The 25,000-nt window shown below is 51.9% G+C and overlaps 1 protein-coding gene across 3 annotated transcripts in view; it reads right to left on the bottom strand.

Moving 5' to 3' along the window:
- LOC121555976 (trinucleotide repeat-containing gene 18 protein) overlaps positions 1-25,000 on the bottom strand; it is a 117,316-nt gene that overhangs the window by 45,595 nt on the left and 46,721 nt on the right. For 2 of the 3 annotated variants that reach the window (XM_045215292.1, XM_045215293.1), the window contains exons 5-11: positions 14,616-16,517; positions 12,264-12,345; positions 7,356-7,555; positions 4,145-4,252; positions 3,863-4,050; positions 2,543-2,903; positions 1-476 (exon numbers count right to left, since the gene is read on the bottom strand). The exon at positions 1-476 is cut by the window's left edge and continues 526 nt beyond it. In XM_045215292.1, coding sequence (XP_045071227.1) covers positions 1-476; positions 2,543-2,903; positions 3,863-4,050; positions 4,145-4,252; positions 7,356-7,555; positions 12,264-12,345; positions 14,616-16,517 — 3,317 coding nt within the window. The remainder of the gene's footprint in view (positions 477-2,542; positions 2,904-3,862; positions 4,051-4,144; positions 4,253-7,355; positions 7,556-12,263; positions 12,346-14,615; positions 16,518-25,000) is intronic. The other variant, XM_045215294.1, reaches the window with a different exon arrangement.

Below are 25,000 nucleotides of genomic sequence, written 5' to 3'. Positions count from 1 at the left end.
TTGTGGGTGTGTGGGAGGTAGAGGAGCGCAGGGCTGTGGGGCTGAGGGGAGGCTGGCGTGTGGTGTGTGTAACTGCGTGTGCGTGTGGGTGAGATGCGTGTGTTTGAGGCTGGGATGTGTGTGTAACTGCGTGTGCGTGTGGGTGAGATGCGTGTGTTTGAGGCTTGGCTCTCCGTCCCTCTCTACGTGGCTGAGGGTCAGAGGGCCGGAGGTCTGGAGCAGAGGGCCCAGGGCAGCGGGACTCATGCCCAGCTGGGGTGGCTCCTGGTCGGGGTCACGCTTCAGCGAGGTCCCCTGGTCCGGCCGGAGCTCCGGGCCCCGAGGCTTCACGTCTGGAGCTGTGGCCCGCGGCAGAGGAGGCAGGGTGGAGACCGGGGGGTGTGTGTTCAACCCCGCTGGTTGGGTGAGGGGGCGGGGGGGGAATGGGGCGCCGAACGGAGCGGTGATGGACTGGTAAGGATAACCAGGGGTGATATCTGTCCCCACACACACACACACACACACACACACACACACACACACACACACACACACACACACACACACACACACACACACACACACACACACACACACACACACACACACACACACACACACACACACACACACACACACACACACACACACAGGGTCAGATAAATAATACACATGATCCCTCTCATCTAGCAATGGTGTATCTGAACAGACTGGTTGTATATAGAGAACAGAACAATATAACAGAATATAACAGAATATAACATAACATAACAGAACAATATAACAGAATATAACATAACAGAATATAACAGAATATAACAGAATATAATATAACAGAATATAACATAACAGAATATAACAGAATATAACAGAATATAACATAACAGAATATAACAGAATATAACATAAAGAATATAACAGAATATAACAGAATATAACAAATACATAACAGAATATAACAGAATATAACATACAGAATATAACAATATAACAGAATATAACATAACAGAATATAACAGAATATAACAGAATATAACATAACAGAATATAACAGAATATAACATAACAGAATATAACAGAATATAACATAACAGAATATAACAGAATATAACATAACAGAATATAACAGAATATAACAGAATATAACAGAACAGAATATAACAGAATATAACAGAACAGAATATAACAGAATATAACAGAATATAATATAACAGAATATAACAGAATATAATATAACAGAATATAACAGAATATAACATAACAGAATATAACAGAATATAACAGAATATAACATAACAGAATATAACAGAATATAACAGAATATAACATAACAGAATATAACAGAATATAACATAACAGAATATAACAGAATATAACATAACAGAATATAACATAACAGAATATAACATAACAGAATATAACAGAATATAACAGAATATAACAGAACAGAATATAACAGAATATAACAGAACAGAATATAACAGAATATAACAGAATATAATATAACAGAATATAACAGAATATAACATAACAGAATATAACAGAATATAACAGAATATAACAGAACAGAATATAACAGAATATAACAGAACAGAATATAACAGAATATAACAGAATATAATATAACAGAATATAACATAACAGAATATAATATAACATAACAGAATATAACAGAATATAACATAACAGAATATAACAGAATATAACAGAATATAACATAACAGAATATAACAGAATATAACATAACAGAATATAACAGAATATAACATAACAGAATATAACATAACAGAATATAACATAACAGAATATAACAGAATATAACAGAATATAACAGAACAGAATATAACAGAATATAACAGAACAGAATATAACAGAATATAACAGAATATAATATAACAGAATATAACAGAATATAATATAACAGAATATAACAGAATATAACATAACAGAATATAACAGAATATAACAGAATATAACATAACAGAATATAACAGAATATAACAGAATATAACATAACAGAATATAACAGAATATAACAGAACAGAATATAACAGAATATAACAGAATATAATATAACAGAATATAACATAACAGAATATAATATAACATAACAGAATATAACAGAATATAACAGAATATAACAGAATATAACAGAATATAACAGAATATAACAGAATATAATATAACAGAATATAACATAACAGAATATAATATAACATAACAGAATATAACAGAATATAACAGAATATAACAGAATATAACAGAATATAACAGAACAGAATATAACAGAATATAACAGAATATAATATAACATAACAGAATATAACAGAATATAACAGAATATAACAGAACAGAATATAACAGAATATAACAGAATATAATATAACAGAATATAATATAACAGAATATAACAGAATATAACAGAATATAACAGAATATAACAGAACAGAATATAACAGAATATAACAGAATATAATATAACATAACAGAATATAACAGAATATAACAGAATATAACAGAATATAACAGAATATAATATAACAGAATATAACAGGAGGCTCACCTGGGTAGATTCTGTGAAAGGGGGCGGTGGTCTGTTTCTCCCCCCTCTCTCTCCCCCCCTCCTCTCCCTCGTCAGCGTCCTGCTTGGGTCTCAGGGGGGAGGCAGAGCGTGGGGCGGCGGTGCGAGGTAGGGGAGAGGAGGGGTGAGACCCCTCTCTCCGGACCTCCTGGTGTTTGAGAGCGGGCCTGGGGGAGGGCAGGGGGGTGACGGAGGAGGGGGGAGGCGAACGGAGGGGAGTTTTATGGGAGTGGAGTGAGGGGGAGGGAGTGGGGCGTGGCGAGGGGCGGGGTTTGGGCTCGGAACTCCTCTTATCCGTCTTGTCTTCCAGCGCCGCCCTCTGTTCACTGGCCTTCAGACGCTCCTACAGCAGAGGGGGGTGTAACACTATGTTTATGGGCAGTGTGTGTGTGTGTGTGTGTGTGTGTGTGTGTGTTGTGTGTGTCTGTGTATCCTCAGCACCAGTTGATCATCAACAGTTAGGTGTGTATTGGGTGTGTATTAGGTGTGTATTGGGTGTGTATTGGGTGTGTATTGGGTGCTGATAATCAACAGTTAGGTTTGTATTATGTGTGTATTAGGTGTATAGTATGTGTGTATTGGGCGTGTATTGGGCGTGTATTGGGCGTGTGTCATGTATGTATTGGACTTGGATTGGGTTACATCAGGCATATATTATATGTGTATTGGATGTGTATTGGGTGTGTATTATGTGTGTATTATGTGTATATGGTGTGTATTATGTGTGTATTATGTGTATATGGTGTGTATTAGGTGTGTATTGGGTGTATATCGGGGGTGTATTATGTGTGTATATGGTGTGTATTATGTGTGTGTTGGGTGTATTGGGTGTGTATTGGGTGTGTATTAGGTGTGTGTTGTATGTGTATTGGGTGTGTATTGGGTATGTATTGGGTGTGTATTGGGTGTATATTGTGTGTGTATTAGGTGTGTATTGGGTGTTTGTTGTGTGTGTATTTTGTATGTATTTTGTGTGTATTTGTGTGTATCAGGTGTGTATTTGTGTGTGTATCGGGTGTGTATTAGGTGTGTATATGTTGTGTTGGATGTGTATTTGGTGTGTATTGGGTGTGTATTGGGTGTGTATTGGGTGTGTATTATGTGTATATTGGGTGTGTATTAGGCGTGTATTAGGTGTGTATCGGGTGTGTATTATGTGTATATTGGGTGTATATTAGGCGTGTATTAGGCGTGTATTATGTGTGTATTAGGCGTCTATTAGGCGTGTATTAGGCGTGTATTAGGCGTGTATTAGGCGTGTATTATGCGTGTATTAGGCGTGTATTAGGCGTGAATCCTCACCACCAGTTGAGCGTTCCTCTGCAGCTCCAGGACCTGAGCGGCATGTTGTTGGATGATCATCAGTTCATGTTGCCTCAGCATCTGTTGTTGCGACAGCATCTGGAGCTGAGCGGCGTGCTGCAGAGAACTGCCTGCTCCATACACCGCCGGCCACACGGGGGCGCCACCACCATCCAACACGTCTCCTCCTGCAGGGGGTGGACGCAATGTAGGTGTTTACGCCTGACAAAAAACAGTTACACACACCTACACACCCCCCCCAGCCATCCATCTACATCATACCATAGTGTGGTATATGGTCTGTGGTTATAACCATCAGCTGTCCTGACTGGGGGTCTCTAGCCAGCTGGTAGGGGGGGAGGGCCTGGTGCAGGGGGGAGGGGCCTAAACCTGGGGGAGGAGAGAGAGAGAGAGAGAGAGAGAGAGAGAGAGAGAGAGAGAGAGAGAGAGAGAGACAGAGAGAGAGAGAGAGAGAGAGAGAGGGAGAGAGAGAGAGAGTGGGAGAGAGGCAGAGAGAGAGAGACAGAGAGAGAGAGAGAGAGAGAGAGAGAGAGAGAGAGAGAGAGAGAGAGAGAGAGATATTGTTAATCCATTATGGCAACTTCACAGCTCATCAAAGACTCCTCAAAGGGTTAGGATATTGGGGGATGAGTAACTGGTTAGGATATTGAGTGTCAACGTTCTAATGTCAATGCTTGTATGTAGGGTGGTGTGTGTGTGTGTGTGTGTACCGTAGGGTGGTGTGTGTGTGTGTGTGTGTGTACCGTAGGGTGGTGTGTGTGTGTGTGTGTGTGTGTGTGTACCGTAGGGTGGTGTGTGTGTGTGTGTGTGTGTGTGTGTACCGTAGGGTGGTGTGTGTGTGTGTGTGTGTGTGTACCATAGGGTGGTGTGTGTGTGTGTGTGTGTGTGTGTGTACCGTAGGGTGGTGTGTGTGTGTGTGTGTGTGTGTACCGTAGGGTGGTGTGTGTGTGTGTGTGTGTGTACCGTAGGGTGGTGTGTGTGTGTGTGTGTGTGTGTACCGTAGGGTGGTGTGTGTGTGTGTGTGTGTGTGTGTTACCGTAGGATGGTGTGTGTGTGTGTGTGTGTGTACCGTAGGGTGGTGTGTGTGTGTGTGTGTGTGTACCGTAGGGTGGTGTGTGTGTGTGTGTGTGTGTGTGTGTGTGTGTGTGTACCGTAGGGTGGTGTGTGTGTGTGTGTGTGTGTGTGTGTGTGTGTGTGTGTACCGTAGGGTGGTGTGTGTGTGTGTGTGTGTGTGTGTGTGTACCGTAGGGTGGTGTGTGTGTGTGTGTGTGTGTACCGTAGGGTGGTGTGTGTGTGTGTGTGTGTGTGTGTGTGTGTGTGACCGTAGGGTGGTGTGTGTGTGTGTGTGTGTGTGTGTGTGTGTGTGTGTACCGTAGGGTGGTGTGTGTGTGTGTGTGTGTACCGTAGGGTGGTGTGTGTGTGTGTGTGTGTACCGTAGGGTGGTGTGTGTGTGTGTGTGTGTACCGTAGGGTGGTGTGTGTGTGTGTGTGTGTGTGTGTGTACCATAGGGTGGTGTGTGTGTGTGTGTGTGTGTGTGTGTGTACCGTAGGGTGGTGTGTGTGTGTGTGTGTGTGTACCGTAGGGTGGTGTGTGTGTGTACCATAGGGTGGTGTGTGTGTGTGTGTACCGTAGGGTGGTGTGTGTGTGTGTGTGTGTGTACCGTAGGGTGGTGTGTGTGTGTGTGTGTACCGTAGGGTGGTGTGTGTGTGTGTGTGTGTGTGTACCGTAGGGTGGTGTGTGTGTGTGTGTGTGTTACCGTAGGGTGGTGTGTGTGTGTGTGTGTTACCGTAGGGTGGTGTGTGTGTGTGTGTGTGTACCGTAGGGTGGTGTGTGTGTGTGTGTGTGTACCGTAGGTTGGTGTGTGTGTGTGTGTGTGTGTGTACCGTAGGGTGGTGTGTGTGTGTGTGTGTGTGTGTGTACCGTAGGGTGGTGTGTGTGTGTGTGTGTGTGTACCGTAGGGTGGTGTGTGTGTGTGTGTGTGTGTACCATAGGGTGGTGTGTGTGTGTGTACCATAGGGTGGTGTGTGTGTGTGTGTGTGTGTGTGTGTGTGTGTGTGTGTACCGTAGGGTGGTGTGTGTGTGTGTGTGTGTGTGTACCGTAGGGTGGTGTGTGTGTGTGTGTGTGTACCGTAGGGTGGTGTGTGTGTGTGTGTGTGCCGTAGTGTGTGTGTGTGTGTGTACCGTAGGGTGGTGTGTGTGTGTGTGTGTGTGTGTACCGTAGGGTGGTGTGTGTGTGTGTGTGTGTGTGTACCGTAGGGTGGTGTGTGTGTGTGTGTGTGTGTGTGACCGTAGGGTGGTGTGTGTGTGTGTGTGTGTGTACCGTAGGGTGGTGTGTGTGTGTGTGTGTGTGTACCATAGGGTGGTGTGTGTGTGTGTACCATAGGGTGGTGTGTGTGTGTGTACCATAGGGTGGTGTGTGTGTGTGTGTGTGTGTGTGTACCATAGGGTGGTGTGTGTGTGTGTGTGTGTGTGTGTGTGTGTACCGTAGGGTGGTGTGTGTGTGTGTACCATAGGGTGGTGTGTGTGTGTGTACCATAGGGTGGTGTGTGTGTGTGTGTGTGTGTACCATAGGGTGGTGTGTGTGTGTGTACCGTAGGGTGGTGTGTGTGTGTGTGTGTGTGTACCATAGGGTGGTGTGTGTGTGTGTACCATAGTGTGGTGTGTGTGTGTGTGTGTGTACCGTAGGGTGGTGTGTGTGTGTGTACCATAGTGTGGTGTGTGTGTGTGTGTGTGTACCGTAGGGTGGTGTGTGTGTGTGTACCGTAGGGTGGTGTGTGTGTGTGTGTGTGTGTACCGTAGGGTGGTGTGTGTGTGTGTGTGTGTACCGTAGGGTGGTGTGTGTGTGTGTGTGTGTACCGTAGGGTGGTGTGTGTGTGTACCATAGGGTGGTGTGTGTGTGTGTGTGTGTGTGTACCGTAGGGTGGTGTGTGTGTGTGTGTGTGTACCGTAGGGTGGTGTGTGTGTGTGTGTGTGTACCGTAGGGTGGTGTGTGTGTGTGTGTGTGTGTACCATAGGGTGGTGTGTGTGTGTGTGTGTGTGTACCGTAGGGTGGTGTGTGTGTGTGTACCATAGGGTGGTGTGTGTGTGTGTACCATAGGGTGGTGTGTGTGTGTGTGTGTACCGTAGGGTGGTGTGTGTGTGTGTGTGTGTACCGTAGGGTGGTGTGTGTGTGTGTACCATAGTGTGGTGTGTGTGTGTGTGTGTGTACCGTAGGGTGGTGTGTGTGTGTGTACCATAGTGTGGTGTGTGTGTGTGTGTGTGTACCGTAGGGTGGTGTGTGTGTGTGTGTGTGTACCGTAGGGTGGTGTGTGTGTGTGTACCATAGGGTGGTGTGTGTGTGTGTGTGTGTGTGTGTGTGTGTGTGTGTGTGTGTGTGTGTGTGTACCGTAGGGTGGTGTGTGTGTGTGTGTGTGTACCATAGGGTGGTGTGTGTGTGTGTACCATAGTGTGGTGTGTGTGTGTGTGTGTGTACCGTAGGGGGATCCGGACAGCCAGATGGGGGGTGCTCCTGGGCGGGGCATCCAGGGGTGAGAGGTCAGGGGGGAGGGGTCGTGGGGCCAGCGGGCGGAGCCTCCAGTCACCATGAGGTTGGAGGTCATCAGGTTAGAGGTCAGGGCGCTGGACACCAGGGGGGGGTGCATCTGGGTGAACTCTGCCAGCTCCTTACTCTCTCTGAACACACACACACACACACACACACACTCATATAAAAACATCTAATTCATAGCACTCTTTAAATCCATCCTTGATAGGGAGTGATCGAGTGCACACACTTCAGGGAGAACGGAATCAAACCCTTAACCCAACCAGGGAACCAACTCCTAACCCAACCAGAGAACCAACCCCTCTGTAGCTCAGCTGGTAGAGCACGGCGCTTGTAACGCCAAGGTAGTGGGTTCGATCCCCGGGACCACCCATACACGAAAATAAAAAATAAATAAATGTATGCACGCATGACTGTAAGTCTCTTTGGATAAAAGCGTCTGCTAAATGGCATATTATTATAGGGAACCAACCCCTAACCCAACCAGGGAACCAACCCCTAACCCAACCTGGGAACCAACCCTTTACCCAACCAGGGAACCAACCCCTAACCCAACCAGGGAACCAACCCCTAACCCAACCAGGGAACCAACCCCTAACCCAACCAGGGAACCAACCCCTAACCCAACCAGGGAAACAACCCCTAACCCAACCAGGGAACCAACCCCTAACCCAACCAGGGAACCAACCCCTAACCCAACCAGGGAACCAACCCCTAACCCAACCAGGGAACCAACCCCAAACCCAACCAGGGAACCAACCCCTAACCCAACCAGGGAACCAACCCCTAACAACCAGGGAACCAACCCCTAACCCAACCAGGGAACCAACCCCTAACCCAACCAGGGAACCAACCCTAACCAACCAGGGAACCAACCCCTTACCCAACCAGGGAACCAACCCCAACCCAACCAGGGAACCAACCCCTAACCCAACCAGGGAACCAACCCCTTACCCAACCAGGGAACCAACCCCTAACCCAACCAGGAACCAACCCCTAACCCAACCAGGGAACCAACCCCTAACCCAACCAGGGAACCAACCCCCTAACCCAACCAGGGAACCAACCCCTTACGCAACCAGGGAACCAACCCCTAACCCAACCAGGGAACCAACCCCTAACCCAACCAGGGAACCAACCCCTAACCCAACCAGGGAACCAACCCCTAACCCAACCAGGGAACCAACCCCTAACCCAACCAGGGAACCAACCCTAACCCAACCAGGGAACCAACCCCTTACCCAACCAGGGAACCAACCCCTAACCCAACCAGGGAACCAACCCCTAACCCAACCAGGGAACCAACCCCTAACCCAACCAGGGAACCAACCCCTTACCCAACCAGGGAACCAACCCCTAACCCAACCAGGGAACCAACCCCTAACCCAACCAGGGAACCAACCCCTAACCCAACCAGGGAACCAACCCCTAACCCAACCAGGGAACCAACCCCTAACCCAACCAGGAACCAACCCCTAACCAACCAGGGAACCAACCCCTAACCCAACCAGGGAAACAACCCCTAACCCAACCAGGGAAACAACCCCTAACCCAACCATGGAACCAAACCCTAACCCAACCAGGGAACCAACCCCTTACCCAACCAGGGAACCAACCCCTTACCCAACCAGGGAACCAACCCCTAACCCAACCAGGGAACCAACCCCTAACCCAACCAGGGAACCAACCCCTTACCCAACCAGGGAACCAACCCCTAACCCAACCAGGGAAACAACCCCTAACCCAACCAGGGAACCAACCCCTAACCCAACCAGGGAACCAACCCCTAACCCAACCAGGGAACCAACCCCTAACCCAACCAGGGAACCAACCCCTACCCAACAGGGAACCAACCCCTACCCAACCAGGGAACCAACCCCTAGCCAACCAGGGAACCAACCCCTAACCCAACCAGGGAACCAACCCCTAACCCAACCAAGGAACCAACCCCTACCCAACCAGGGAACCAACCCCTAGCCAACCAGGGAACCAACCCCTAACCAACCAGGGAACCAACCCCTACGCAACCAGGGAACCAACCCCTAACCCAACCAGGGAACCAACCCCTAACCCAACCAGGGAACCAACCCCTAACCCAACCAGGGAACCAACCCCTAACCAACCAGGGAACCAACCCCTAACCCAACCAGGGAACCAACCCCTAGCCCAACCAGGGAACCAACCCCTAACCCAAGGGAACCAACCCCTAACCCAACCAGGAAACCAACCCCTAACCCAACCAGGGAACCAACCCCTAACCCAACCAGGGAACCAACCCCTAACCCAACCAGGGAAACCAACCCCTAACCCAACCAGGGAACCAACCCCTAACCCAACCAGGGAACCAACCCCTAACCCAACCCAGGGAACCAACCCCTAACCCAACCAGGGAACCAACCCCTAACCCAACCAGGGAACCAACCCCTAACCCAACCAGGGAACCAACCCCTAACCCAACCAGGGAACCAACCCTAACCCAACCAGGGAACCAACCCCTAACCCAACCAGGGAAACAACCCCTTACCCAACCAGGGAACCAACCCCTAACCCAACCAGGGAAACAACCCCTTACCCAACCAGGGAACCAACCCCTAACCCAACCCAGGGAACCAACCCTACCAACCAGGGAACCAACCCCTAACCCAACCAGGGAACCAACCCCCTAACCCAACCAGGGAACCAACCCCTAACCCAACCAGGGAACCAACCCCTAACAACCCAGGGAACCAACCCTACCAACCAGGAAACAACCCCTACCCAACCAGGGAACCAACCCCTAACCAACCAGGGAAACAACCCCTGCAACCCAACCCACAGGGAACCAACCCCTAACACAGGGAAACCAACCCCTAACCCAACCAGGGAAACAACCCCTAGCCCAACCAGGGAACCAACCCCTAACCCAGAAACAACCCTAACCAGGAACCAACCCCTAACCCAACCAGGGAAACAACCCCTAACCCAAACAGGGAACCAACCCCTAACCCAACCAGGGAACCAACCCCTAACCCAACCAGGGAACCAACCCCTAACCCAACCAGGGAAACCAACCCCTAACCCAACCAGGGAACCAACCCCTAACCCAAACAGGGAACCAACCCCCTACGCAACCAGGGAACCAACCCCTAACCCAACAGGGAACCAACCCCACCAACCCAGGGAACCAACCCCCTAACCAAACAGGGAACCAACCCCCTACCAACCAGGGAACCAACCCCTACCCCAAGCAGGGAACCAACCCCTAACCCAACCAGGGAACCAACCCCTAACCAACCAGGGAACCAACCCCTAACCCAACCAGGAACCAACCCCTAACCCAACCAGGGAACCAACCCCTAACCCAACCAGGGAACCAACCCCTAACCCAACCAGGGAACCAACCCCCTAACAACCAGGGAACCAACCCCTTAACCCAACCAGGGAACCAACCCCCTAACCAACCAGGGAACCAACCCCTAACCAACCAGGGAACCAACCCCCTAGCAACCAGGGAACCAACCCCTAACCCAACCAGGGAACCAACCCCCTAACCCAAACAGGGAAACCAACCCTCTAACCAACCAGGGAACCAACCCCTACCCAACCAGGAACCAACCCCTAACCCAACCAGGGAACCAACCCCTAACCAACCAGGGAACCAACCCCTAACCCAACCAGGGAACCAACCCCTAACCCAACCAGGGAACCAACCCCTAACCCAACAGGGAACCAACCCCTAACCCAACCAGGGAACCAACCCCTAACCAACCAGGGAACCAACCCCTAACCCAACCAGGGAACCAACCCCTAACCCAACCAGGGAACCAACCCCTAACAGCAGGGAACCAACCCCAAACAACCAGGGAACCAACCCCTAACCCAACCAGGGAACCAACCCTGGCAACCCAGAACCAGGAACCACCCTAACCCCAACCAGGGAACCAACCCCTAACAACCCAGGGAACCAACCCCTAGCCCAACCAGGGAACCAACCCCCTAACCAACCAGGGAACCAACCCTCTAACCCAACCAGGGAACCAACCCCTAACCCAACCAGGGAACCAACCCCTAGCCCAACCCAGGGAACCAACCCCTAACCCAACCAGGGAACCAACCCCTAACCCAACCAGGGAACCAACCCCTAACCCAACCAGGGAACCAACCCCTAACCAACAACCAGGGAACCAACCCCTAACCCAAACAGGGAACCAACCCCTAACCCAACCAGGGACCCAACCCTAACCAACCAGGAACCAACCCCCTAACCAACAGGAACCAACCCCTACAACCCAGGGAACCAACCCTAGCCAACAGGGAACCAACCCCTACCCAACCAGGGAACCAACCCCTTACCCAACCAGGGAACCAACCCCTAACCCAACCAGGAACCAACCTAACCAGGGCCCCAACCCCAACCAGGGAACCAACCCCCTAACAACCAGGGAACCAACCCCTAACCCAACCAGGGAACCAACCCTAACCCAACCAGGGAACCAACCCCTTACCCAACCAGGGAACCAACCCCTTACCCAACCAGGGAACCAACCCCTAACCCAACCAGGGAACCAACCCCTAACCCAACCAGGGAACCAACCCCTTACCCAACCAATAGTCAATAGTTTCCTAACAGGTTGCAGGTTCTATGAATATTATCCAGTAGCCAATAGTTTCCTAACAGGTTGCAGGTTCTATGAATATTATCCAGTAGTCAATAGTTTCCTAACAGGTTGCAGGTTCTATGAATATTATCCAGTAGTCAATAGTTTCCTAACAGGTTGCAGGTTCTATGAATAATATCCAGCGCTACAGTTTTACTGCAGCCTTCCACAGGTGAGCTGTTGGTCACGCCCCCCTTACCTGAGCAACTTCTCCTGCTCACGCTCAAGGCAGCCCAGTCTATCGCCATGGTGACGGCCTCGTTCTCCCCCCCGCTCTTCGTCTGTTTGGACGACAGGATAGAACGTGGTGATCCATAATGCACTGCTACAACAACAGTAGTATATCAAAATATACTGAACTAAAATATAAATGCAACAATTTCAAAGATTTTACTGAGTTACAGTTCATAGAAGGAAATCAGTCAATTGAAATAAATTCATTAGGCCCTAATCTATGGATTTCACATGACTGGGAATACAGATATGCATCTGTTGGTTACAGATACCTTTAAAAACAAAAAGGTAGGGGTGTGGATCAGAAAAACAGTCAGTATCTGGTGTGACCACCATTGGCCTCACGCAGCTCCTTCACATAGCGTTTCAGGCTGTTGATTGTGGCCTGTGGAATGTTGTCCCACTCCTCTTCAATGACTGTGCGTTGTTGCTGGATATTGGCAGGAACTGGAACACGCTGTCGTACACGTTCATCCAGAGCATCCCAAACATGCTCAATGGGTGACATGTCTGGTGAGTATGCAGGCCATAGAAGAACTGGGACATTTTCAGCTTCCAGGAATTGTGTACAGATCCTTGTGACATGGGACCGTGCATTATCATGCTGAAACATGAGGTGATGGCGGCGGATGAATGGCACGACAATGGGCCTCAGGATCTCATCACGGTATCTCTGTGCATTCAAATTGCCATCGATAAAATGCAATTGTGTTCGTTGTCCATAGCTTATGTCTGCCCGTACCATAACCCCACCCCCACCATGGGGCACTCTGTTCACAACGTTGACATCATCAAACCGCTCGCCCACACAACGCCATACACGTGGTCTGCGGTTGTGAGGCCGGTTGGACGTACTGACAAATTCCTGCAGTCAGCATGCCAATTGCACACTCAAAACTTGAGCCATCTGTGGCATTGTGTTGGGTGACAAAACTACACATTTTAAGAGTGGCCTTTTATTTTCCCCAGCACAAGGTGCACCTGTGTAATGATCATGCCGTTTAATCAGCTTCTTGATATGCCACACCTGTCAGGTGGATGGATTATCTTGGCAAAGGAGAAATGCTCACCAACAAGGATGTAAACAAATTTGTGCACCAAATTGGAGAGAAATAAGATTTTAGTGCCTATGGAAAATATCAGGGATGTTTCATTTCAGCTCATGAAACATGGGATCAACACGTTACATGTTGCGTTTATATTGTTGTTCAGTATAACAAAACTCAGTTTTCATCTTTTGTGGCTTCTTAATGTTGGCCTTGAAATAGCTTTATTAATGATGGTGATGACATATCCTTCAATTTATACTGGGTTTTCCAAATACCCCCCCAAATACCCTCCCAATACCCCCCATATACCCTCCCAATACCCCCCATATACCCTCCCAATACCCCCCATATACCCTCCCAATACCCCCCCAAATACCCTCCATATACCCTCCCAATACCCCCCCAAATACCCTCCCTCCATATACCCCCCAATACCCCTCCCAAATACCCTCCCAAATACCCCCATATACCCTCCATATACCCTCCCAATACCCCCCCAATACCCTCCAAATACCCTCCAAATACCCCCATATACCGTCCCAAATACCCCCCAAATACCCTCCCAAATACCCCCCCAAATACCCCCCAAATACCCTCCCAAATACCCTCCCAAATACCCCCCATATACCCTCCCATATACCCCCCAAATACCCCCCATATACCCTCCATATACCCTCCATATACCCTCCCAAATACCCCCCATATACCCCCCATATACCCTCCCAAATACCCTCCCAAATACCCTCCCAAATACCCCCATATACCCTCCATATCCCCCCATATACCCCCCCAAATACCCTCCCAAATACCCCCCATATACCCCCCAAATACCCTCCCAAATACCCTCCATATACCCTCCATATACCCTCCCAAATACCCCCCATATACCCCCCATATACCCTCCCAAATACCCTCCAAATACCCCCCATATACCCCCATATACCCTCCCAAATACCCCCAAATACCCCCCAAATACCCTCCCAAATACCCCCATATACCCTCCCAAATACCCCCCATATACCCCCCCCATATACCCTCCCAAATACCTCCCAAATACCCCCCATATACCCCCCATATACCCTCCATATACCCTCCCAAATACCCCCAAATACCCTCCCAGAGAGGCATAATGAGGAATGTCAAACTGTGTAGAATTGCAGGAAATTAGTCTTAAAACGTCAAAACATTTAAAAACTATTTGTCCCCCCCCATATCTACACAACTATTGTCCCCCTTGGTCCAAGATGGACCTCCAAAGCCAGTCTTACCTTTGACCCCTCCGTGCAGTAGCAGAGGTCTCTGTGTCCGTGAGTCTGTACCGCTGCTGTCCCTCTGTCTGGCCACCGCCACGGCTATCCCCACGGGGGGGTGACGCACCTCTCCCCCGCCCTCGCCCGCCCCCGCCACCTCGCCACGTCCGAACGACCGGGTGCTGTCGGGACGCTCCTGCTCCCTCTTCATCGGCCTCCCCCCTCCTCCTCCTCCTCCCCCCTCCTCCAGCCTCATGAACCCCAGCCCTCCGAAGGCTGCGTGGTTGTCCGTGTCCTGCCTGGAGGACCCCTGGCCGTCAGGCGGGAAGGTCCCGCTGTATTTGATTAGACTCTGCATGGCCGACACCTCTCCTCCTCCCCCCTCGGACTCTGCCCCTCCTCCCCCGCTGCTTCCCCTGCCTCCCCCAGGGTGGTACAGGGCCGAGGCGTCCACGTAGCGCCTCTGCCCCTCCTCTCCCCTCTGGGGTTGGGGCAGGGGGTGCGGGGAACGTGTGTGTCCGCGTTGGGGTGCGTGGGGGTCGGACGGGGGTCTGTTGAGTCCGTGCTGGTTGTGCGAGGGCTGAGTGTGTGCGTGTTGTGATCGCGTGTGTCCGTGTTGGGAGGCCAGAGCTGTCATGTGACTGGTGGCGTAGTTGGCCAATGGGCTGATGGGGTTCCATCTAGGCCCTTCCCCCAAACGGACGGCATGTTTGGGCGTGTCCCTGGGGTCCGGGCTGAACCCTGATTGGCTGACGTAACCGTCTCGTTTCAGAGCCGAACCGTTGGAGCGGATCACAGAGCCCTCCTCCCGCTCTCTCTGATTGGACAAATCACCAGGAAGAGAAGCGCGAGGGTCCAATAGAGTCCTTCCAGGAAACCTGGAGACCCCGCTCTCTCGATCCCTCTCCCTCTCCATCAGTTTGTCCTGTTTGTCCCTGGCCTGCGAGGCGATCTGGATCGGGCCGACCCGCTCATCATAGACCTCCACAGAAGGCACGTAAGTGGGCGCGCTCACACGCTGTTCCCTGATAGGCTCCCGGTGTGCAGGGTGGGTGGGGCCAGGGGGGAGGCTGGGGGGAGGAGGAGGAGGAGGGAGAGAGGAGGGGGGGAGTCCACCACTGTAAGTAGAGTCACTCTTCCTCAGCCTGTCTGTGTGTGTGTGAGGGGAGGGAGTGTGTGTTTGGGGGCTCGGGTTAGGGTTAGGGTTGGGGGAGCGAATGTGTGTTTGGGGGCTCGGGTTAGGGGAGCGAGTGCGTGCGTCATTAGTCTCTGGGTAGCGTCCGGAAGAGGGGGAGCCCTGGCGGGGGGGCTGAGGAGCAGAGCGGTAATGGAGGAAAGCCCAAGCCTGCTCCCTGTCTCTCTCTCGGTCCCGCTCTCTCTCTCCACTCCTCCCTCTCTTCTCCTCATCGTTCCTCCCATCCTGTGTCAGGTCCACCACACTGTATGGGCGGGGCTCCTCTCTCGACCGCTCCCCCTCCCCTCTGTCGCTCTCCCTCTCCTCGCGGTAGGGTCTGTCTCGGTCCCTGGCCCCCTCCTGGGGCTCCTCTCTCTCCCTCTCCTCGCGGTAGGGTCTGTCTCGGTCCCTGCCCCCCTCCCCTCTGTCTCTCTCCCTCTCCTCGCGGTAGGGTCTGTCTCGGTCCCTGGCCCCCTCCTGGGGCTCCTCTCTCTCCCTCTCCTCGAGGTAGGGTCTGTCTCGGTCCCTGGCCCCCTCCTGGGGCTCCTCTCTCTCCCTCTCCTCGCGGTAGGGTCTGTCTCGGTCCCTGGCCCCCTCCTGGGGCTCCCCTCTCTCCCTCTCCTCGAGGTAGGGTCTGTCTCGGTCCCTGGCCCCCTCCCGGGAGCTCCTCTGGGGGATGGAGCTGTGGGGGGCGGAGGGGGGTTGGAGGGGCGGCTGTGGTAATGAAACCGGTAGGTAGAACCTTTCTGGAACACAATAAAACACAGCAGATACAGTAAGACAGGCGAGCCAAACCGTTTGACCCCCGACCCCCACTTTGATAAAACAAAAATAATGTGGTGACCCCCACCATGTGAAAAAAAGTGGTTTTAATTAACAACCAATGTTGAATTTTTATTGGGGCTAAGACAAGTCTATTACAAATCAATACTTTTGACAGTATTTCAATCTGAAGACAGTATGGTTTGAAGAGACTGAAAATGCATCAGACAGGTATTGGTAATGTTCAGAAGATCATCAGGTAATCATTATGTATGATCTGTGGAGAACAGGTATTGGTAATGTTCAGAAGATCATCAGGTAATCATTATGTATGATCTGTGGAGAACAGGTATTGGTAATGTTCAGAAGATCATCAGGTAATCATTATGTATGAGCTGTGGAGAACAGGTATTGGTAATGTTCAGAAGATCATCAGGTAATCATTATGTATGATCTGTGGAGAACAGGTATTGGTAATGTTCAGAAGATCATCAGGTAATCATTATGTATGATCTGTGGAGAACAGGTATTGGTAATGTTCAGAAGATCATCAGGTAATCATTATGTATGAGCTGTGGAGAACAGGTATTGGTAATGTTCAGAAGATCATCAGGTAATCATTATGTATGATCTGTGGAGAACAGGTATTGGTAATGTTCAGAAGATCATCAGGTAATCATTATGTATGATCTGTGGAGAACAGGTATTGGTAATGTTCAGAAGATCATCAGGTAATCATTATGTATGATCTGTGGAGAACAGGTATTGGTAATGTTCAGAAGATCATCAGGTAATCATTATGTATGATCTGTGGAGAACAGGTATTGGTAATGTTCAGAAGATCATCAGGTAATCATTATGTATGATCTGTGGAGAACAGGTATTGGTAATGTTCAGAAGATCATCAGGTAATCATTATGTATGATCTGTGGAGAACAGGTATTGGTAATGTTCAGAAAATCATCAGGTAATCATTATGTATGAGCTGTGGAGAACAGGTATTGGTAATGTTCAGAAGATCATCAGGTAATCATTATGTATGATCTGTGGAGAACAGGTATTGGTAATGTTCAGAAGATCATCAGGTAATCATTATGTATGATCTGTGGAGAACAGGTATTGGTAATGTTCAGAAGATCATCAGGTAATCATTATGTATGAGCTGTGGAGAACAGGTATTGGTAATGTTCAGAAGATCATCAGGTAATCATTATGTATGATCTGTGGAGAACAGGTATTGGTAATGTTCAGAAGATCATCAGGTAATCATTATGTATGATCTGTGGAGAACAGGTATTGGTAATGTTCAGAAGATCATCAGGTAATCATTATGTATGATCTGTGGAGAACAGGTATTGGTAATGTTCAGAAGATCATCAGGTAATCATTATGTATGAGCTGTGGAGAACAGGTATTGGTAATGTTCAGAAGATCATCAGGTAATCATTATGTATGATCTGTGGAGAACAGGTATTGGTAATGTTCAGAAGATCATCAGGTAGTCATTATGTATGATCTGTGGAGAACAGGTATTGGTAATGTTCAGAAGATCATCAGGTAATCATTATGTATGAGCTGTGGAGAACAGGTATTGGTAATGTTCAGAAGATCATCAGGTAATCATTATGCATGATCTGTGGAGAACAGGTATTGGTAATGTTCAGAAGATCATCAGGTAATCATTATGTATGATCTGTGGAGAACAGGTATTGGTAATGTTCAGAAGATCATCAGGTAATCATTATGTATGAGCTGTGGAGAACAGGTATTGGTAATGTTCAGAAGATCATCAGGTAATCATTATGTATGATCTGTGGAGAACAGGTATTGGTAATGTTCAGAAGATCATCAGGTAATCATTATGTATGATCTGTGGAGAACAGGTATTGGTAATGTTCAGAAGATCATCAGGTAATCATTATGTATGAGCTGTGGAGAACAGGTATTGGTAATGTTCAGAAGATCATCAGGTAATCATTATGTATGAGCTGTGGAGAACAGGTATTGGTAATGTTCAGAAGATCATCAGGTAATCATTATGTATGAGCTGTGGAGAAAACAACATGATCATTGATAACGTTATTTTCCCTCCATTCTGATTTAGTGCCTGGGTGTTTTCCATTCTGTTCTAATGTGACCTCCAGAGTGGCGCAGTGGTCTAAAGGCGCCGCATCGCAGTGCTAGCTGTGCCGCTAGAGATCCTGGTTCGAATCCAGGCTCTGTCGTAGCCGGGCCGCGACCGGGAGACCCCATGGGGACGGGCGCATCAATTGGCCCAGCGTCGTCCAGGGTAGGGGAGGGAATGGCCGGCAGGGACGTAGCTCAGTTGATAGAGCATGGCGTTTGCAACGCCAGGGTTGTGGGTTCAATTCCCACAGGGGGCCAGTATGTATAACTGTAAATCGCTCTGGATAAGAGCGTCTGCTAAATGACTCAAATGTAATGAGTCCTGCATGGCGTTGCAGAGGAGAACAGAAAACGTGTGTGTTCCTGAGAGTCTGATCTTTCAGTGATGGGGGTCAGAATATTATTTCGGGGCTTAAACCATTAAAAAAGACAGAGCCACATTTTGAAGGAAGAAAACAGAAACTGCTGTTTATTAAAATTAAATTAAATTAAAAGTTCAATTAAAAGGTTACTGACGTAACACTGCTTCTATGAACCAAGCGCCATTTTATTTCAGAGTTCTCACGTGAACCCATTTTTAAATCAGGCGACCCCCCCCGCATGGGGTCACGACCCCTAGTTTGGGGAACGCTGCAGCAACACGTCACAGTCATCACTAACGCTGGCATAAGCTGAGTCCTATTCCCTCCCTACATGCACTGCTCCTGACCAGGTCCCATAGGTATTAGGATGCCATAGGCATACACAGGCATCAACCAATCCATTCCCACCCCTCCAACTCTCAGGCAGGCTTAGCATGGTAGTGTGTGGTGGGGTGTCCTGAACGTTGGTATGGTGTGGTGGGGTGTCCTGACCGTTGGTAGTGTGTGGTGGGGTGTCCTGACCGTTGGTATGGTGTGGTGGGGTGTCCTGACCGTTGGTAGTGTGTGGTGGGGTGTCCTGACCGTTGGTATGGTGTGGTGGGGTGTCCTGGCCGTTGGTAGTGTGTGGTGGGGTGTCCTGACCGTTGGTAGTGTGTGTGTTGGGGTGTCCTGGCCGTTGGTAGTGTGTGGTGGGGTGTCCTGGCCGTTGGTAGTGTGTGGTGGGGTGTCCTGACCGTTGGTAGTGTGTGGTGGGGTGTCCTGGCCGTTAGTAGTGTGTGGTGGGGGTGTCCTGACCGTTGGTAGTGTGTGGTGGGGTGTCCTGGCCGTTGGTAGTGTGTGGTGAGGTGTCCTGACCATTGGTAGTGTGTGGTGGGGTGTCCTGACCGTTGGTAGTGTGTGGTGGGTGTCCTGGCCGTTGGTAGTGTGTGGTGGGGTGTCCTGACCGTTGGTAGTGTGTGGTGGGGTGTCCTGGCCGTTGGTAGTGTGTGGTGGGGGTGTCCTGACCGTTGGTAGTGTGTGGTGGGGTGTCCTGGCCGTTGGTAGTGTGTGGTGGGGTGTCCTGACCGTTGGTAGTGTGTGGTGGGGTGTCCTGACCGTTGGTAGTGTGTGGTGGGGTGTCCTGACCGTTGGTAGTGTGTGGTGGGGGTGTCCTGGCCGTTGGTAGTGTGTGGTGGGGTGTCCTGGCCGTTGGTAGTGTGTGGTGGGGTGTCCTGACCGCTGGTAGTGTGTGGTGGGGTGTCCTGACCGTTGGTAGTGTGTGGTGGGGTGTCCTGACCGTTGGTAGTGTGTGGTGGGGTGTCCTGACCGTTGGTAGTGTGTGGTGGGGGTGTCCTGGCCGTTGGTAGTGTGTGGTGGGGTGTCCTGACCGTTGGTAGTGTGTGGTGGGGGTGTCCTGACCGTTGGTAGTGTGTGGTGGGGGTGTCCTGACCGTTGGTAGTGTGTGGTGGGGTGTCCTGACCGTTGGTAGTGTGTGGTGGGGTGTCCTGACCGTTGGTAGTGTGTGGTGGGGTGTCCTGACCGTTGGTAGTGTGTGGTGGGGTGTCCTGACCGTTGGTAGTGTGTGGTGGGGTGTCCTGACCGTTGGTAGTGTGTGGTGGGGTGTCCTGACCGTTGGTAGTGTGTGGTGGGGTGTCCTGACCGTTGGTAGTGTGTGGTGGGGTGTCCTGGCCGTTGGTAGTGTGTGGTGGGGTGTCCTGGCCGTTGGTAGTGTGTGGTGGGGTGTCCTGACCGTTGGTAGTGTGTGGTGGGGGTGTCCTGACCGTTGGTAGTGTGTGGTGGGGTGTCCTGACCGTTGGTAGTGTGTGGTGGGGTGTCCTGGCCGTTGGAAGTGTGTGGTGGGGTGTCCTGACCGTTGGTAGTGTGTGGTGGGGTGTCCTGACCGTTGGTAGTGTGTGGTGGGGTGTCCTGACAGTTGGTAGTGTGTGGTGGGGTGTCCTGGCCGTTGGTAGTGTGTGGTGGGGTGTCCTGACCGTTGGTAGTGTGTGGTGGGGTGTCCTGACCGTTGGTAGTGTGTGGTGGGGTGTCCTGACCGTTGGTAGTGTGTGGTGGGGTGTCCTGACCGTTGGTAGTGTGTGGTGGGGTGTCCTGGCCGTTGGTAGTGTGTGGTGGGGTGTCCTGGCCGTTGGTAGTGTGTGGTGGGGGTGTCCTGACCGTTGGTAGTGTGTGGTGGGGGTGTCCTGACCGTTGGTAGTGTGTGGTGGGGTGTCCTGACCATTGGTGGGGTGTCCTGACCGTTGGTAGTGTGTGGTGGGGTGTCCTGACCGTTGGTAGTGTGTGGTGGGGGTGTCCTGACCGTTGGTAGTGTGTGGTGGGGTGTCCTGACCGTTGGTAGTGTGTGGTGGGGTGTCCTGACCGTTGGTAGTGTGTGGTGGGGTGTCCTGACCGTTGGTAGTGTGTGGTGGGGGTGTCCTGACCGTTGGTAGTGTGTGGTGGGGTGTCCTGGCCGTTGGTAGTGTGTGGTGGGGTGCCCTGGCCGTTGGTATGGTGTGGTGGGGTGCCCTGGCCGTTGGTAGTGTGTGGTGGGGTGTCCTGGCCGTTGGTAGTGTGTGGTGGGGTGTCCTGACCGTTGGTAGTGTGTGGTGGGGGTGTCCTGACCGTTGGTAGTGTGTGGTGGGGGTGTCCTGACCGTTGGTAGTGTGTGTGGGGTGTCCTGACCGTTGGTATGGTGTGGTGGGGTGTCCTGACCGTTGGTAGTGTGTGGTGGGGTGTCCTGACCGTTGGTAGTGTGTGGTGGGGGTGTCCTGACCGTTGGTAGTGTGTGGTGGGGTGTCCTGACCGTTGGTAGTGTGTGGTGGGGGTGTCCTGACCGTTGGTAGTGTGTGGTGGGGGTGTCCTGACCGTTGGTAGTGTGTGGTGGGGTGTCCTGGCCGTTGGTAGTGTGTGGTGGGGGTGTCCTGGCCGTTGGTAGTGTGTGGTGGGGGTGCCCTGGCCGTTGGTAGTGTGTGGTGGGGTGTCCTGACCGTTGGTATGGTGTGGTGGGGTGTCCTGACCGTTGGTAGTGTGTGGTGGGGTGTCCTGACCGTTGGTATGGTGTGGTGGGGTGTCCTGGCCGTTGGTAGTGTGTGGTGGGGTGTCCTGACCGTTGGTAGTGTGTGGTGGGGTGTCCTGGCCGTTGGTAGTGTGTGGTGGGGTGTCCTGGCCGTTGGTAGTGTGTGGTGGGGTGTCCTGACCGTTGGTAGTGTGTGGTGGGGTGTCCTGGCCGTTGGTAGTGTGTGGTGGGGGTGTCCTGACCGTTGGTAGTGTGTGGTGGGGTGTCCTGGCCGTTGGTAGTGTGTGGTGGGGTGTCCTGACCATTGGTAGTGTGTGGTGGGGTGTCCTGACCGTTGGTAGTGTGTGGTGGGGTGTCCTGACCATTGGTAGTGTGTGGTGGGGTGTCCTGGCCGTTGGTAGTGTGTGGTGGGGTGTCCTGACCGTTGGTAGTGTGTGGTGGGGTGTCCTGGCCGTTGGTAGTGTGTGGTGGGGGTGTCCTGACCGTTGGTAGTGTGTGGTGGGGTGTCCTGGCCGTTGGTAGTGTGTGGTGGGGTGTCCTGACCGTTGGTAGTGTGTGGTGGGGTGTCCTGACCGTTGGTAGTGTGTGGTGGGGTGTCCTGGCCGTTGGTAGTGTGTGGTGGGGTGTCCTGGCCGTTGGTAGTGTGTGGTGGGGTGTCCTGACCGCTGGTAGTGTGTGGTGGGGGTGTCCTGACCGTTGGTAGTGTGTGGTGGGGGGTGTCCTGACCGTTGGTAGTGTGTGGTGGGGGTGTCCTGACCGTTGGTAGTGTGTGGTGGGGTGTCCTGACCGTTGGTAGTGTGTGGTGGGGTGTCCTGACCGTTGGTAGTGTGTGGTGGGGTGTCCTGACCGTTGGTAGTGTGTGGTGGGGTGTCCTGACCGTTGGTAGTGTGTGGTGGGGGTGTCCTGACCGTTGGTAGTGTGTGGTGGGGTGTCCTGGCCGTTGGTAGTGTGTGGTGGGGTGTCCTGACCGTTGGTAGTGTGTGGTGGGGTGTCCTGACCGTTGGTAGTGTGTGGTGGGGGTGTCCTGACCGTTGGTAGTGTGTGGTGGGGTGTCCTGACCGTTGGTAGTGTGTGGTGGGGTGTCCTGACCGTTGGTAGTGTGTGGTGGGGGTGTCCTGACCGTTGGTAGTGTGTGGTGGGGTGTCCTGGCCGTTGGTAGTGTGTGGTGGGGGTGTCCTGGCCGTTGGTAGTGTGTGGTGGGGTGTCCTGACCGTTGGTATGGTGTGGTGGGGGTGTCCTGACCGTTGGTAGTGTGGTGGGGTGTCCTGACCGTTGGTATGGTGTGGTGGGGTGTCCTGGCCGTTGGTAGTGTGTGGTGGGGTGTCCTGACCGTTGGTAGTGTGTGGTGGGGTGTCCTGGCCGTTGGTAGTGTGTGGTGGGGTGTCCTGGCCGTTGGTAGTGTGTGGTGGGGTGTCCTGACCGTTGGTAGTGTGTGGTGGGGTGTCCTGGCCGTTGGTAGTGTGTGGTGGGGGTGTCCTGACCGTTGGTAGTGTGTGGTGGGGTGTCCTGGCCGTTGGTAGTGTGTGGTGGGGTGTCCTGACCATTGGTAGTGTGTGGTGGGGTGTCCTGACCGTTGGTAGTGTGTGGTGGGGTGTCCTGGCCGTTGGTAGTGTGTGGTGGGGTGTCCTGACCGTTGGTAGTGTGTGGTGGGGTGTCCTGGCGTTGGTAGTGTGTGGTGGGGGTGTCCTGACCGTTGGTAGTGTGTGGTGGGGTGTCCTGGCCGTTGGTAGTGTGTGGTGGGGTGTCCTGACCGTTGGTAGTGTGTGGTGGGGTGTCCTGACCGTTGGTAGTGTGTGGTGGGGTGTCCTGACCGTTGGTAGTGTGTGGTGGGGTGTCCTGGCCGTTGGTAGTGTGTGGTGGGGTGTCCTGGCCGTTGGTAGTGTGTGGTGGGGTGTCCTGACCGCTGGTAGTGTGTGGTGGGGTGTCCTGACCGTTGGTAGTGTGTGGTGGGGTGTCCTGACCGTTGGTAGTGTGTGGTGGGGTGTCCTGACCGTTGGTAGTGTGTGGTGGGGTGTCCTGGCCGTTGGTAGTGTGTGGTGGGGGTGTCCTGACCGTTGGTAGTGTGTGGTGGGGTGTCCTGGCGTTGGTAGTGTGTGGTGGGGTGTCCTGACCGTTGGTAGTGTGTGGTGGGGTGTCCTGACCGTTGGTAGTGTGTGGTGGGGGTGTCCTGACCGTTGGTAGTGTGTGGTGGGGTGTCCTGGCGTTGGTAGTGTGTGGTGGGGTGTCCTGGCCGTTGGTAGTGTGTGGTGGGGTGTCCTGACCGCTGGTAGTGTGTGGTGGGGTGTCCTGACCGTTGGTAGTGTGTGGTGGGGTGTCCTGACCGTTGGTAGTGTGTGGTGGGGTGTCCTGACCGTTGGTAGTGTGTGGTGGGGGTGTCCTGGCCGTTGGTAGTGTGTGGTGGGGTGTCCTGACCGTTGGTAGTGTGTGGTGGGGGGTGTCCTGACCGTTGGTAGTGTGTGTGGGGTGTCCTGACCGTTGGTAGTGTGTGGTGGGGTGTCCTGACCGTTGGTAGTGTGTGGTGGGGTGTCCTGACCGTTAGTAGTGTGTGGTGGGGTGTCCTGACCGTTGGTAGTGTGTGGTGGGGTGTCCTGACCGTTGGTAGTGTGTGGTGGGGTGTCCTGGCCGTTGGTAGTGTGTGGTGGGGTGTCCTGGCCGTTGGTAATGTGTGGTGGGGTGTCCTGGCCGTTGGTAGTGTGTGGTGGGGTGTCCTGACCGTTGGTAGTGTGTGGTGGGGTGTCCTGACCGTTGGTAGTGTGTGGTGGGGTGTCCTGACCGTTGGTAGTGTGTGGTGGGGTGTCCTGACCGTTGGTAGTGTGTGGTGGGGTGTCCTGACCGTTGGTAGTGTGTGGTGGGGTGTCCTGGCCGTTGGTAGTGTGTGGTGGGGTGTCCTGGCCGTTGGTAGTGTGTGGTGGGGTGTCCTGGCCGTTGGTAGTGTGTGGTGGGGTGTCCTGACCGTTGGTAGTGTGTGGTGGGGTGTCCTGACCGTTGG

This window comes from Coregonus clupeaformis, unplaced genomic scaffold (assembly GCF_020615455.1).
Source record: "Coregonus clupeaformis isolate EN_2021a unplaced genomic scaffold, ASM2061545v1 scaf0418, whole genome shotgun sequence".
Classification (NCBI taxonomy): Eukaryota; Metazoa; Chordata; class Actinopteri; order Salmoniformes; family Salmonidae; genus Coregonus; species Coregonus clupeaformis.
This window is presented reverse-complemented; position numbering and strand designations above follow the sequence as displayed.